General features: G+C 38.0%; 2 protein-coding genes across 2 annotated transcripts in view; one reads left to right on the top strand and one right to left on the bottom strand.

The window, feature by feature from the left end:
* Positions 1-4,879: 4,879 nt before the first annotated feature.
* b9d2 (B9 domain containing 2) lies at positions 4,880-6,260 on the bottom strand. Its single transcript, XM_059329168.1, has one exon. The coding sequence runs from the start codon at positions 5,829-5,831 to the stop codon at positions 5,304-5,306; it is 528 nt and encodes a 175-aa protein (XP_059185151.1). The 5' UTR covers positions 5,832-6,260; the 3' UTR covers positions 4,880-5,303.
* An 88-nt stretch (positions 6,261-6,348) lies between these two features.
* The window catches only part of poc1a (POC1 centriolar protein A), a 50,679-nt gene continuing 41,043 nt past the window's right edge, over positions 6,349-15,984 (top strand). Inside the window, exons 1-6 of the mRNA XM_059329163.1 lie at positions 6,349-7,055; positions 7,219-7,390; positions 7,640-7,819; positions 8,602-8,709; positions 9,343-9,458; positions 13,125-13,258. Coding sequence (XP_059185146.1) covers positions 7,043-7,055; positions 7,219-7,390; positions 7,640-7,819; positions 8,602-8,709; positions 9,343-9,458; positions 13,125-13,258 — 723 coding nt within the window. The 5' untranslated portion in view covers positions 6,349-7,042. The remainder of the gene's footprint in view (positions 7,056-7,218; positions 7,391-7,639; positions 7,820-8,601; positions 8,710-9,342; positions 9,459-13,124; positions 13,259-15,984) is intronic.

The following is a 15,984-nucleotide window of genomic DNA, read 5'->3' on the forward strand; positions in this document are numbered from 1 at the left end:
TTTTCTCTTGTTGCCAGATTTACCACTTCAGGTAACAATGGTGTGATTTACTCTTTGTTCAGTGAGGTTAACTGTGACAACATGTTAAATTTTTACATTGGCGATACACAAGGCTTTATAAGCACACAGGGGAAAGGGACACGTGCCTTGAATCTCAAGAACTTCAGCTCATTTTAAAGAAAGGGAATATGCACCACTTAAACACAATAAGAACTGATCCAATAAGAGGTTGGTCAAGCTTTACAACCATGACCTTAAGAACAGAGAACTGTTTTAGAGTATAAACTGTAATGTGCAGTGGTGGAAGGAATCAGATTATGAACTTCATTGTTAAAATAGTCCATTACAAGAAAAAGTCCTTCATTCACAATTATAACTAATAGCCTTAGTCACAAGACACACAGATCCACTAACAAAGTAACTGAAAATGGTAAAAACTGTAGTCATTGTTGTGAGGAGTGGATGAGAGAAAGAGTGCTGCATGGATGTGGTGCTGCAAAAACAAAACTGCTTCATAGGCACATATAAAAGCGTAAAAGAACAATATTTCTTTAAAGACATTATGTGATGTAGAATATAAGTTGGAATAAAATGTAAATACTCAAGCAAAGTGCTTCCAATGTGTTGACCTACTTAACAGTCCTTGGCTTTTTTTGACCATGAAAAGAAAAACAAAAACCCCTCAATATATTTGCTTTTTGCAAATGTACGCACACTACTACCACATATATATCGTCACACTGTCTTTTTGTCAATTATTATTATTATTTTTTGCCTAAATCATTTCCTCATGACGCCAGCCACCTATGGTAAAATCGCCTCCATCCTCAGTTTATCAGATCATGTGATTTTACCCTTTTAAGATAATGGCCTATGTCAAGTGTGTGGCTTAAGCGGATTTATTATGCCTAAGTCAAAATAAAATGTGACTTTGGCCATTTTTTGAACATGCCTTTGTGACTTAAACAAGATATGGTAACACTTTATTTTAAAGGTGTCTACATAAGAGTGACATGAGCATGCATGTTCAAAAAATTGCCTAAATCATTTATTTCTCTTAAGTTACATAATTTACACACAGTGTTATTAATATGCCAATAGCCATCCTTTGTTACATCCTTTTTGAGTGAAATGATCAATAAATGTCATATGTTACACTTTTGGTGAAGTTTTTTTGTGTTTCCTGCAAAACTTGAAAAAAAAAATGAGTGAGGCGAATATTTTAACAGGGTGACGATACACTACTACCTTTTTTTTTTTTTTTAATTATAACTTTGTTTCACAAACATCAAAAGCATACAATTCATTACAAATTCATTTCACATGTATATTCTACGCCGGGGGGGAGGGCTTACAATAATATATTTAATAGTTCACAAATATCAACTGTTTTGATAGCTTTTTGGTTGTTGGACAATTTAATAAATACATCTACACACATCTATATTGGGGAAGATTTCTGACGACACGCTGCTGACACCTGGTGGTAACACTGCGTCACTACACTTTAAAATAAAAGTTTCCCCGTAGATATTTACATGGATTAAGCTCATATCAAGAATTTCCTCCTGATATCTTGAACTTTAAACTATTCTAATTCATCATACTTGTGCAATATTATCACTCTGACGTCGAAGTTTTAACCGTAAAGGTCATTTTCGGTGCCACTTTCCCTTTAAGAAATCAGCGCCCAATCGCGGCGCGTAAACTGAACTTTGTTGTTGTCAGCAACTACCAGCTAACAAGTTGCCAAGCTAACATTAGCCGACCGGTGAGCGAACAGTACAACTAACCGGTTTGTCTCATTCAGCGAATTAAAGAAGCGGAGTTCACTTATATTAGGGTTGAAGCGGGCAGAAGAGTCGCGGTCTAACCGGCTGTTTGTCTCCGCTGAGAGGAAAGATGACTTATGCGCCGGTGAGTGTACGTTAACGTTAGCTCTGTCACACTGAAGTTAGTTTCAGGTTTGTTGCTTCACTGTAGCTGCTTACTAGTAAAAGTGGATAGTCGCAATATAGTCACCCTGTTTAAATAATCACCTAACTCATTTTTTCAAGTTTTGCAGGAAACACAAAAAACTTCACCAAAAGTGTAACATATGACATTTATTGATAATTTCTCTCAAAAAGGATGTAACAAAGGATGTCTATTGGCATAGTAATAACACTGTGTGTAAATTATGTATCTTAAGAGAAATAAATGACTTAGGCAATTTTTTGAACATGCACGCTCATGTCCCTCTTATGTAGACACCTTTAAAATAAAGTGTTACCATATCTTTCTTAAGTCACAAAGGCATGTTCAAAAAATTGCCTAAGTCACATTTTATTTTGACTTGAGGCATAATAAATCCGCCTAAGTCACACACTTTACATAGGCCATTATCCTAAAGGGGTAAAATCACATGATCTGATCAACTGAGGATGGAGGCGATTTTACCATAGGTGGCTGGCGTCATGAGGAGATGATTTAGGCAAAAAAAAAAAAATTGACAAAAAGACTTAGATTATTTTAACAGTGTGACGATATAGATGTGGTAGTAGTGTGCGTACATTTGCAAAAAGCAAATTTTCATTTCACTCAAAAAGGTTGTAACAAAGGATGGCTATTGGCATAGTAATAACACTGTGTGTAAATTATGTATCTTAAGAGAAATAAATGACTTAGGCAATTTTTTGAACATGCCTTTGTGACTTAAGCAAGATATGGTAACACTTTATTTTGAAGGGGTCTACATAAGAGTGACACAAGCCTGTCAGAAACATGACATGACAAGTATCATGGGCATTAATGTTACTTCAAAGTGTCATTAATGTTGATGACACATCCCATGTCATGTTTATGACACGCATTTTACCCATGGTTTTTGTAGCCTGGGTAAAATGTCTCGTAAAGTTATTTCAGACAATGTTATGAGTTTGAGGAGGCCCCTGTTATTGATGTGTCTATTGTCGAAATAATAAATCACAAACTAATTAAAGTAAATAATGTCTGCAGTGTATCTCAGGAAATATATTTTACAGTATGTTTTACATGGTCAGATCAGGTCTAAGATATGATAAGACAGATCAACGATATATTTGTTGTACTTGCTTTATGTTATGTACAGACAGCGCAAGGTAAAAATACTATATAACAACACTATATAAAACTATTAGGAAAATAGTATAATACACACAAGAATGGAATATAAATAGCACAGAAAGTGACAGTGCTGCCATATATTCCCGAATAAGAAGTATCAAAGTAAGCAGTGACTGACAGTATGTAATGTGAGTATCATTGTGATATTAGATAATGATGGCAGTAGGTAAAAGATAATTAAAATGTATTATTACACATTATTAAACATTATTTTTCATGTGCAAAACACAACAGTCTGCAACACAACTCTAGCAACTAAAACATTAGGTATAGGAAGCAAACCAAAATGACATTAAAAAAATGTCAGTGTTGTTTTACACTTTGTTGTTGTGTGACACAATGTAAAAGTGAATTGCTTTTATGACTGCCAAGCTTTCACTGCAACTATACCTTTCTCATGTGTAATAAACATATAATTATAAAAATCCACACAGGATGTATGTTAAAGAATGTTTTTATTACTTATCATTAACATTAGCAGCCATTATATAGCCTGCTTTTGCAACAGAAATACAGCCATATTAAGGGTGTTTGTGAATGTCAGTCTAATTTGGGACGAAGGTTGGGGTGAAATTCATGAAAGCACATGGTGCTGAGAAGAGTGGTGAAGTGGGAGATATTATACGTTTAAAACGTGGGTTTATAAAATATATGTCTGTTTTTTTTTTTATATACAGTGTTTCCAATTGCCGGATGCACATGCAACTATTCTGCTGAGCTAACAGCACAAACGTTGAAGAAATAATTTAGAAAAACAGCTGACTTCTAGTGGGAAATCAACTTTAAGTTCCAGCAAAAAAAATTCATTAAGAACCATTACTATAGCTTAAAATTATGATGCCCATGTAGATGATCTTTGTAGAACGTATTAAATACATTTAGCAAGTGTTTTGATCAATTAAACAACTATAGTTAACAGCACTCTGATTCATCTCTGGCTTGTATTGAAGCTGGCGACAACTTAACACAACTATTCATGTGTTCAGGGGAGTCAATTAAATAAATAAAATGAGTTCTCGATGTAAATCAAGCACCAGTTTTATTTAAGCAAACACACATTGAGAAAAAACCAAGTGTAATATTGGTTACAGGCAGTGTATGGTGTTGTGGATCAAAGTCTTGTTTTTTAAAGTTTAAAACAATATGAAAAGTATATTTTAGACATTACTCGTACAGGAGAATGAAGATAAGGGAGAACGGTCTTGTTACTCTCCATCCATAATTAATCCGTCCCTCTAATCCGTCACACTGTTAAAATAATTGCCCAAGTCATTTCTTTGTCAAAATTGTTTTTTTTTTGCCTAAATCATATCCTCATGACACCTACGGTAAAATCACCTCCATTCTCAGTTGATCAGATCATGTGATTTTACCCCTTTAGGATAATGGCGGATTTATTATGCCTTAGTCAAAATAAAATGTGACTTAGGCAATTTTTTGAACATGCCTTTGTGATTTTGAAGGTGTCTACATAAGGGAGATTGTTTAGTTATCAGTTTTATTGTTGACAATAATATTGGTAACACTTAACTCCAAGTTGTCTACATAAGAGTGACATGAGTGTGTCATAAACATGACATGGGATGTGTCATCAACATTAATGACACTTTGAAGTCACATTAATGCTCATGATACTTGTCATGTCATGTTTCTGACAGGCTTATGTCACTCTTATGTAGATACCTTCAAAATAAAGTGTTACCATATCTTGCTTAAGTCACAAAGGCTTGTTCAAAAAATTGCCCAAGTCGTTTATTTCTCTTAAGTTACATAATTTACACACAGTGTTATTACTATGTCAATAGCCATCCTTTGTTACATCCTTTTTGAGCGAAATGATCAATAAATGTCATATGTTACACTTTTGGTGAAGTTTTTTGTGTTTCCTGCAAAACTTCAAAAAATTACTTAGGTGATTATTTTAACAGGGTGACGAATCTCAGCTTGACATTGGGCGAGAGTTCTCTGATAGGATATACCAACAAGAAACCAACTTCGTTACCACGACCGTTTCTTTATTTACATACTGTATAAAACACAAACGAAACTTTTTTTTTAAAAAAAAGTACAAAACTTTACTAAAATGTGTCTGGCATCCGACTGCAGTGTATAAAATCCATCACAAGTTCATATCGCCCTTTTTCTCCACCGTGTTGACGTTAACTCTCGACGCCATATTTGTCAAAGTGTCTCATGATGACGCCCAGCTCCAGCTCCACGGTCCCCATGGCTTCGGTGTGCAGCCTGTACCTGTCCGCCCCGCTGTATATGAGCTCCGGGCTGCGGAGCTGCGGTCCTCCGCCGACAAACATCTCCGCCAGCTGCTCCTGCCACGAGCCGAGCGGCCTCCAGGTCGCACAGCTGATCCGGTGGTGTCCGGGGCTGGATGGGACATGGCAGTAACCGTAACCGTACAACTGGCAGCGGCCGAAGGAGTCCTGGTGCCAGACTTGGAGGTGGAGCTTCGGCCAGCCTTGGAGCCCCTTGGTCGCGTAGTGCAGATCGACCGGGTGGCTCCAGTACGCCATGTCTCCTGTCTGGGGCACGTCCACCTGGGTCTGACCCTCCTTCAGCCCAGACAGGAGACGCCATGCCCCTCCCGTGTGCACTCCCCATTTGCAAAATAGGCTGTTTTCTGGGAAACCACTGGCCCCGACGATCTGGCCGATAATGTGCAGCTCCGCCATGCTAAAGATGTCCCCCTAAACAAAAACATGCGGCACCGAGAGTCTTGTCTGGTCTCCCTCTGGGTGTAACGGCTAACGGCTAGTCCGTCTAACGGTTAGCAGAGAGGCTATCCCAGAAGCTTCCGTCTCCTTGGTAACTCAGCCTTCCTGTATGTGGGGAGATTAAGCCCTGAGTGTGGTTTTTCAGGATGCACTTCATGTCATGAGGCAATCAGACAGAGACCGAAAACCCAATATTGTTCAAATCAGAGTTAGTTTTTCCAACATGATACCAGAAAAAAAATGCTGATTTTCCTTCTCCTTTTTTGGCTGGTGGAGATTTTTTTTGTGGCGGTACACGTTTGGTAACTGCTGCCTGACAGGCAAAGGAAAGGGCACAATGTATTTCCACTTCATGACGTGTTTCCTTGTTTGGAATAGTTTATAAAAAAATAACATTGTGTACTTAATATTTCTCTGGAAAATGTTGGATTTGGAAAAAGTTTGGATTCACAGAAATCTTTCTTCACAATTCTATTTCATATACGTATTATTTTGACTAAATTCTATTTCCATGAATCCAAATGTTTAAGCCAACTGTCCATATCAAACAGTACAAAATCTGTTTGTGAATGTTATAACATAAGACCTGTTAAAACGTATAACCTCTGTTTTTTGTATTTTCCTTGTTTCACACCCTTTAGTCCCCATTGTAATTATAGACTTATTTTATATACACAAGGTTTGTTGTATAATTGTTGATACAATTTAAAAAACGAATAAAATAGCTTGCATTGTTAATAAAAAAGTAACATGTTTTAATTGAAAACAAAAAAGAAGTCATTGCATGTTCATTTATGGTCGTCAAACAGTGATGCCAACTGAATACAGATTCACTACTCATTTTATTTTTTTGGAATTGAACACATTGCTTACATTGCCACGCCAATGGCTATCATATCATACACCCACACAGTCTTAATGAAGCAGCATAGCCATTTCTAAAAGTGAAAATAAATAATACTCAATATTTAAAAAAATGTTCAACTTTAATTGTTGCTTATTTATTCATGATTGCTATTTAATGTTATTGAGAAATACTTTTAAACAACAAGCTTTAATCTGGGCTGCTGCAATCTGTCTCTCTGTTCTTTACATAGCCTGATCCAACTCTGGAGAGACATTTCAAGGGTCACAGGGACAATGTTACGAGTGTGGACTTCAGCTGCAACATGAAACAGATCGGTAACTGCTACTTAAATTTACTCTATGGCTTTGTGTTTGCGTGTCTGTAGCCAGATAATTTGCTGTTCCTGTTGCTGTTCTTCTTATATTTCCTGTGGTGTATGTTTTCTGCAGTCATACACAATGTGCTCAGTTCCCACACCTGTGCTCCCTTCTCTTCTAGCTACAGGCTCCAAGGACTCCTCTGTGATGATCTGGAACATGAAACCTCAGATGCGGGCGTATCGTTTTGATGGACACAAAGATGCTGTCACTTCTGTTCAATTTTCGCCTTCTGGCCACCTGGTGGCTTCTGCCTCCAGAGACAAGACCGTGCGTCTCTGGGTGCCCAGCATGTGAGTTCTGAAGCATTCCACCTTTTGTTTAGAAGTACATATCTATCATCTCTCATTGTTATTGTGTTGCACTACAAAGCAATCACAAAGGACAATGATGCTGACTCATAAAAGCAACAAAACCAGACAGCTGTACAGAATTTTCTGCTTCTGCCAACACTGAAGAAGGCACACATTTTTGGACACCCACTAGGTTTTTGATAGTTTGTTTTAAACTTAATATTGGTGTTTCTTTGTGTGTGTTTACAGGAAGGCTGAGTCAACCGCTTTCCGTGCTCACACTGCCACCGTGCGCAGTGTTTCCTTTTCTGGGGACGGACAGAATCTGGTCACAGCTTCTGACGACAAGACCATCAAAGTGTGGACGGTCCACAGGCAGAAGTTTCTCTTCTCTCTCAACCAGCACATCAACTGGGTCCGCTGTGCCAAGTACGATACACACACACACACAGTTTGCACCATTAAATACTACTGGCTGTTGCAGTAGGGGTGGGCGATATGGCCCTAAAAGAATATCACGATATTGCAGGCTATTTTTGCGATAACGATATTCTTGACGATATTAGGAAATACTTAAAAAGATAGAAAATATGATTTTTTTTTGAATCTGTATAAATAAATAAATATCTAAAATGTAGTTTGAAGTGCAAATCTCAACAGTTGCCAAATACAAAAAAATTTACTCTCGACTCTTGAGTATGAGCAAATAATAAAAAATAACCAGTTAGGGGTTCCGGGGGCATATTTTAAGGACATTTTGTAAAGGAGAATAAAGGTTATTGTATGTTTTATTTAAGGGATCTTATTTTGACAGTCTTCTTGTAAATTCTGTGGTGGATTCTCTTAACACACTGTGCTCTTATTTTGAAAGCTGCATGTGTTTAGCGACAGGGAGTAAGTAGCTTTTTGTGTAAAACAACTTTAACCACTACATCAAGAAGTAGGAACGTTGCCAATATCATGATATGCATTTTTTTTAACCATAAAAAAAATATACCGATATTATCGTGAACGATACGATATGGCACACTCCTATGTTGCAGATATTTCCACTTATTCTATTGTTTTTCTACTATTAGATACTATACATATTCTAGATATTTCTGAACTGTTTTACCACTTTATTGATTACATGTAATTAGTAAAAATTTAAGCTGAATACATAAACAGTCAAGAGTTTTCGATCATGAATTTCAATACATTTTTTGCAGGTTTTCTCCTGACGATCGTTTGATTGTGTCATCGAGTGATGATAAGACCATAAAGCTGTGGGACAAGAATAGCAGAGAGTGTATTCATTCTTTCCATGAACATGCTGGGTGAGCATCTGAAATGACAAAAGTGATGCAGGGGAAAATGTGGATTAAAAAAAAGGGGTGTCACAATTCTCCAAATCCTTCTTTCGAATACACAAGGTGACAATGAAATGATATTTGTGGTAATACAATACATGATATGATTTAGATTTAAATTTAGGGGCCTGTAACTGATGTGAAAAGCAACTAAAATGTGACTTCATGATTTTATCACTGAGCTTTTCCACACATTTAAGTAAAAACAATCCCTTCTGTTATTTAAAAATAAAATTCAGGAATTTCAAAATAAATGTGTGTCTTAAAGATGATGATATATTTTGATATTTTCACTTTGGTCCAGATTGAAATATTGTTACACCCCTTATAATCGTGTTTTATGTCAAAATCACTGTAACAAAAGAACTAAACACCTAGTCATTGGATTAACATCAGCTAAAAGCCTCAAATTAGTGTTTTTGAATTGTTTAAAAATACATTTCAAGAGCAGAAAATATTCTCTAGTGGGAGTTTAGTTAAAATTAGAGACCAAAGCTTTTGTGTTAGTTTAATTAACCTGCTGGAATATTGAATTTTAAGTACTGTAAAAGCTTGGAAAAATACCTAATTTGAATAAATGTCATGTTTCTTTCTCCAAAGTTATGCAAACCATGTGGACTTCCATCCCAGTGGAACATGCATCGCTGCAGCCAGTACTGACAACTCTGTGAAGGTGTGGGACATTAGATCCCACAAGATGCTGCAGCACTACCAAGGTAAACACCTAAAAACATATTTAGTTTGTAATTATGTCTATGGTCAATTCAGAATCAGCTTTATTGGCCAAGTATGTGTACAACATACTGTTCAAGGAATGTGACTCTGGTTGTACAGAGGTACATAAATAGAAAAAGACACAGTTAACAGTTAAACACCGAATAAACTGAATGAATGAAAAAATGAATAAACAAAAATGTACGTTTATAATAATTACTACAGCCAAACCAGAATTTCTATTAAATCACTGCATATTCGTAGCTTTAATGAAAAGCCATTCTTTGCATTAATAAATGACACATCAACCCTAAAGACAAACATTTATGAAAGCTTTTACTACTTTTATTTTTGCTTTTAAGACACTAATGTCTGCCACTCTTGATGGCTTATTGTCAGGAGGATGAGGTTTGGGACACATTTGCAGACTTGGGGTATCTCCCGGCAAGCGATTGGACGGGAGAAGGGGAAATGTCTCAATAAGAAAGGAAATAACAAGCTCTTTCAAATAAAAAGACTTGGGGAACGAGAACTAAATCACCACTGCCGAGCAGCTGACTTAAAAAACTAACTCGGGGAGCATAAGATAGCCCCAATAAACAAAAACTGAAGAAGCTAAGTTTAATAATGACCCAGGGCAAGAAACCAACACACTAGAAGACACAAGAAGTCAGTAGTAATAATACTATGTTCAGGAAATGGGAGAGGAGATGCTCTCACTGCCTCTGAAGGTGAGTCAGCATAGAGCACAAGAACACACACACACACACACACACACACCTGACACTACACTGAGCTGATCACTGATCCACACTCAATGAGTGGCAGCTGTGAGTACCCCTCACACTTAAAGCTATATAGTAAAATGTAAATTGCTCATGCAAAACCAGAGCCCAGTGTTTGTGAGAAAGATGTCTTGAACTTAAATGGTGAACTATCAGTGTTATCATCCACTCCCATCCTCACTGTGCAGCACAGCTAAACGTCTTAAAGTCTCACCTTTAAACACAGTGGAAAACACAGCAAATTACTGAAATAACCCCAAGATAAAATTAAGCTTTAAAGCTCACAGTTAAAGTGGTAATGAGGATTCCTTGCATATTCAATAAGCCAAATGTTGATGCCTTTTGTCAGTCTGCCTCTCAGTCTGATTGTTCTAATCAGCTCTCTTAAATGGATTTGAGTTGTGAGATCTAATAATGGATAATCACATCTGTCTGAGGAGATGGGGCATGAAGATAAAAGCTTTTCCTCTCCTCTCCTTTAGTCTCCTTTCCACACTGCTTCACTTTGCAGTCTAGTTAATCGCCAATTGTGCCGGCCTTAAAGTGTAAAATTGTGGTTAAAATGAGGTGTGGTTACTGTTAAATACCCATGAGAATTATTTGTAAATGGTGTTTAGTTGTCTTTTCTCTTTTAGTAATTTGTGCTTGTTGCTATGTGGTTTAATCAACTGGCTTTGTGTTTATTAGGGTGTTAACATTGCTCAGTATCCTCATGTGAACCTGAGCTATATCCAACAATACATTTCTCTTGTTCCCAGTATGTTAGCATGTAGCTTTTCATCATGTTTTTGCAGCCGAGCACATCTTATATGTGTCATAGCATGTTGCAGCCAGCAGAGGGACCATGTCGCTTGTCTAATATCTTGCTGTCCTTCTTCATTTGTCTCAGTCAAGTTTTCCAGATGCTAGATTGATTTCAGCTGTGGGGAAGTTTTGATTAGTTATGGGCTACTATACTTGACGTAACGACACAAGCTAATGTAAACCTGATGTTAAGCCATTCTCAAGTTACACAGCAACTGAGGTGTTGTGATGTAGAGCAGCAGACCACTTCAGGGGCATCCAGGCAACCATGTTAGCAAGCAGCTGGCCTGCTGAAGTGTCCTTGAGCAAGACTCTGAACTCTAAAATGCCCCTCAGCTGCTGGTAGACAATTAAAATTGTCCTCTGACATCAACTTTTATAGAGAAAGGGAAAATAATTCTGAGTCAATAATGTATGGATTGTTTTTAAGATTAACTTTGACTACGAAAATGTAATATCTTTATATTGTGTCAAATTCATTCTTATTATCATCATCATAATAATGTTTAATAATTCAATGTTATATGACGGGCATATTGGCTGATATTACTGTCTATAAGATACTGTAGCGGACTCAGTTTTTTGCAATTTTTCTCACACAGTATAAGTTTATTGTGTTCACCTGTTCTAAAATGGTGTATTTGAATATTTTTGCATACTGGGGCCAAACATTTTAGAATTCCATAAATTGAGTAAAGCTGGAATTCTAAGACTCTTTTTGATTTAATGAGGCATTGTATTTGTGTCTGATTATGTTAATCCCTATAGTAGCATTTCATTTAAGTGGTGCCTCTTTTTGTAACTGGATTTCACTGTATAAAATTACCTGTTCATGTAATGTATGTAATCACAGCCTCATGAAACTTTACAGCCATAAACTAGAGACCTGTATCATATAATGATGAGAGGGTTACTCAGCAGTTTCCAAAACAGAAGTGCTTGCTGTCCAATTGCCAAAAATATAATTATTCAAGAAATCTCCAAATGTCAAAAGTCTCAGAAATAATTAATTTTCAATAGTGTTGTTCAAGGTCTTGGTCTTGGTGTCTTGCCTTTTTTAAATACATTTTTGAGTGGTCAAAATGGTTGCTTAGCGCCAAATCTTTGTAATAATTGGTATCAACCCAGAAATTGCTGCAACAACTTATGATACATAACTGAGCATAGGAATAGCCATCATATACTTCCATGATAAAGCAATAACACAGTATTTATTACTGATCCGTGACTAGAAAAACTGGATACACAGTGATGAGCCTCACCTGAAATGATGTTCCCAGCTTTCAGGTGGTCTATACCAGCTATTCTCAACCTTGGGTTGCGAGATGATTTCTGGGGGTCGCCAAATCATTTTGGAAGTCAGCTCTGTCACCACTGTGTTAACGTGTTAATGTGTTAATGCGTTAATGTGTTTTAGTCTTTTTGGTCATCTAATGTGTTTTTTTTGTCATTTTGTGTCTTTTTTGATTATTTTGTGGTCAATTTGTGTCTTTTTTGGTCATTTTGTTTCCTGTTTTTTGTAATTTTGTGTCTTTTTTTAGTCATTTTGTGTCTTTTTTGGTCATTTTGTGTCTTTTTTGGTCATTTTGGGTCTTTTCTGGTCATTTTGGGTCTCTTTTGGTCATTTTGTAGCTTTTTTGATAATTTTGTGGTCAATGTGTGTCTTTTTTGGTCATTTTGTTTCCTTTTTTTGGTCATTTTGTTTCTTTTTTGGGTGATCTGAACTGTGCGTGTGAGATTGTGTTCAGTGAGCGGGGGTCACGGACAACATGCATGTTAAATTGGGGATCGCGACTCAAAAAGGTTGAGAACTACTGGTCTATACCACCTCTACCAGCCTTCTACTGTCGACCTGCTATTTCTCCCTAAAGACCCCTGTCCCCCCTAGAAAAACACAATTAAAATGAGTCTATGTTGGACTCTAAGGGTTAACAGGCAGAAAAGTTAAACGTGTAATGCTACAAATCACAATACATATATCGCCCAATGAACAACAATGTGAGTAGAAAAAATGTGTCTTAAATTTCACAGGAATACATGTGTCTGTGTAAATACAGTATAGTTGTGTGTGTTTTCCAGTGCACAGTGGTGTGGTGAACAGCTTGTCTTTCCACCCGACTGGTAATTTCTTCATCACTGCGTCCAACGATTCCACAATGAAGATCCTGGACCTTGTTGAGGGCAAGCTACTGTATACACTGCACGGACACCAGGTACACACACACACACACACACACACACAAACAAATGGATACCATTTATATGCTACCGGCCTTACTGTGTAGTGAACCCAGTCATGATCATGATAGGTCGTGTGTGTGTGTGTGTGTGTGTGTGTGTGTAAGGTTTGGTGTGAACAGTTATGTATGAGTGTGTTTGACATCTCCTTTGTGCATGTTTGATTCTGTGAAGTGTGTGCGTATGATGCTTTTTTTTTTGTATATGGTGTATTTTAGTACTTGCCAGGCGAGCGGGCGGCCCACTCATCATGACTCATCTCAGGGTTGTTGGAAGGAAACAGAACTGTGTTTCTGCCTCCGTTTCTCTGGATCCTCTCCTCCTCTCCTCCTCTTCTCCTCTTCCTCCTCCTCTCTGTTTCCGTCCCGTCCTTTTTCTCAGACTTGAACACTCCTCTCTGTGTGTTCTCGGGATGTTTTAGCATAGCCTCCATCATTATCATCCTCATTTTCCTTCTTGTGCTTTTCTCTCTTAGCTCCCACCTCTCATGCACACACACATTTTGGCTGGCTGGACGAGTCGGCCGGACGGCTCACTGACTGTATCTGTTTGTTTGAACAGCTGATGGACTGGCTTGCTGGCTAGTTGTGGAAATCAGTGGCTTGCCAGTACCACATGTGGTCCATCTGTTTATCTTTCCCTGTGTACACGTTGCCTGTCTCTCATTTCTGTCTCTTTTTGTCTGTGTCACCTGTGCTTCTCTTCAACCACTTGCCAAGACTCTTCTCTTTGTCGAGATAAAAAAAGCACTTTCCCCCCTCCTCGCTTCACACCTCCAAATTTGTCATCTTCTGCACTCTGTCTCCGTTTTCTGTTGTTGTTCTTTTTGGCTCGGTGGTGACTTCGCCAATCTGTTGGTGCTGAGAGCGCTCGGGGTGTTAATTGTCTCTCCAGTCGCATAGCTTGAAAATGGGAGAGACCCCCATCTGTTCTGTGTAGGCGTGTAGGTTTATGTGTGTTTATGTGTCTGCTTGTGTAGACCTATGTGCATGTACTGTATATGAGAACACATGAGGGCTCTGAGGGAGTGTTTTTTCTGTTGGATCTGACAAATGTGTTGTTTACCTCGCTTCAGGGGCTCCTTACCTGCCTGGGTTGAATCAGACTAATTTAGGTTAATTTGTCTCTCTGCTCCGCTGTTCGACATCTGACTTTCACAGTTTGATCCAAAACTTTTCAACAATGAAAGTCTTCGGCTCTGTACGTGAGTGCACTTTAGCTTTTAAAGGCCGCACAAAAGAGACAACATTTATGTATTTTTACATAGTTAAATATATATGGGATATGATTTTAGAAGATAAAAGTAAGTTGGCAAAGAAAAGATGCACTTATTTTCCAACCTTTGATATTTTCCCCCCTCAATGGCTCTCCTCTTCCCGGACTCTGTACCAATCAGATACTAATGCTTTTTGTACTTTTTCCAACTAATTTCCTGTTTATCTCCTTTGCTTAATGTAACTGGAGACAGTCATCCTCAAGACATTAGTTGTGTTTCCATCAAATCATTTTTATGTGCATTTTGAAGATTCGCATGAGAGATGATGGAAACACCAAAACTCAATAAAACTTTTGAAAATGCACAGAGCGACATAGCGAACATTTAACTCACATGACTGATCAGCTGTTTCTGCTCTGCCGCTCTAGATGATCTGACATGAAAGAACAATTATAAGTTGCCCATTTAAATCCAATTCCTGAAGATTTATCTGCATTTTCTCTCGTGGGTGGCCAAAGTTGTCCATTAGCAAACTTCTTTTTTATTGTAGTTTTTTCTCTCTTGCCCATCTCTACTTTTTCTACTACTTACTGACGGCTTAGCCTACAGCAACACATTACACTGCTATCTTCTGACCAAAGTACATTTATGCAGCTTTGTTTATTTGCACAAAAGCAGTTGATGGAAATGTCTCTAATTCCCATTTTCTTCAATGCGACATTTCAAAATTTGCTTCATATTTCGCTAAGACTTTAATAGAAACACAGCTATTGTTCTTTTTTACACTAGCTGAATTTTTTATCAATATTTTGGAAGCATTGCAAGACATTACAGTTTTATAGCAACATGAACTATGAAGCACATCTGCTCTTAAAATGTACATTTTAAAGAATTAACGGTGTACGGAGCATAATCAGTGCAAGCATGTAATCGTTTTTTGTTAGTCATAACTTTATGGAGAGCACCATGTGGGGCCTGTCTGGTTTCTGCTACTCCTGTTCATTTATCATTACATAAAATGTGCCAGTGAGGTTCATTGCCCTGTCAGACTCTGTGTGTGTGTGTGTGTGTGTGTCTGTCCGTGGCAAGTGCCAGCCTGGCAGCAGGCATTAGTCAGAGGAGAGACAGAACATGCTGTCTGTCAGGCCGTCGCGTTACCATAGTGACACTGTCTGCTTCTCTCAGGTGCTTCTGGGAAACCATTCCTCACCCAAACCAGCCTGTCTGGGTGCCAGCCGCAGGACACACAGCTCCTTTTCTTCCTCCCAGCAGCCTCCCGGTCCGTTTTCTTTTCCCTCCTTTTGTTTGTTCCCTCCTTCATCCTGTCTTTGAACACAGTCAGAGGGCTCAGGATGTAATCGTTGACCCCATTCTGCATTGTGAGGTAGAGAAAAGCACAAAAAAAACCCTCCCTGCCCCCAAAAACGAGCGCATGATTTCTGAGTTTTTCACGCTGGATTGTGTCTGCGCTCCAGGTTCGTACAC

Source organism: Centropristis striata, chromosome 3 (genome assembly GCF_030273125.1).
Source record: "Centropristis striata isolate RG_2023a ecotype Rhode Island chromosome 3, C.striata_1.0, whole genome shotgun sequence".
Lineage (NCBI taxonomy): Eukaryota > Metazoa > Chordata > Actinopteri > Perciformes > Serranidae > Centropristis > Centropristis striata.

Bases quoted from the DNA above. Each gene is read 5' to 3' on its own strand.
- b9d2 (XM_059329168.1), bottom strand. From the start codon at position 5,831: ATGGCGGAGCTGCACATTATCGGCCAGATCGTCGGGGCCAGTGGTTTC.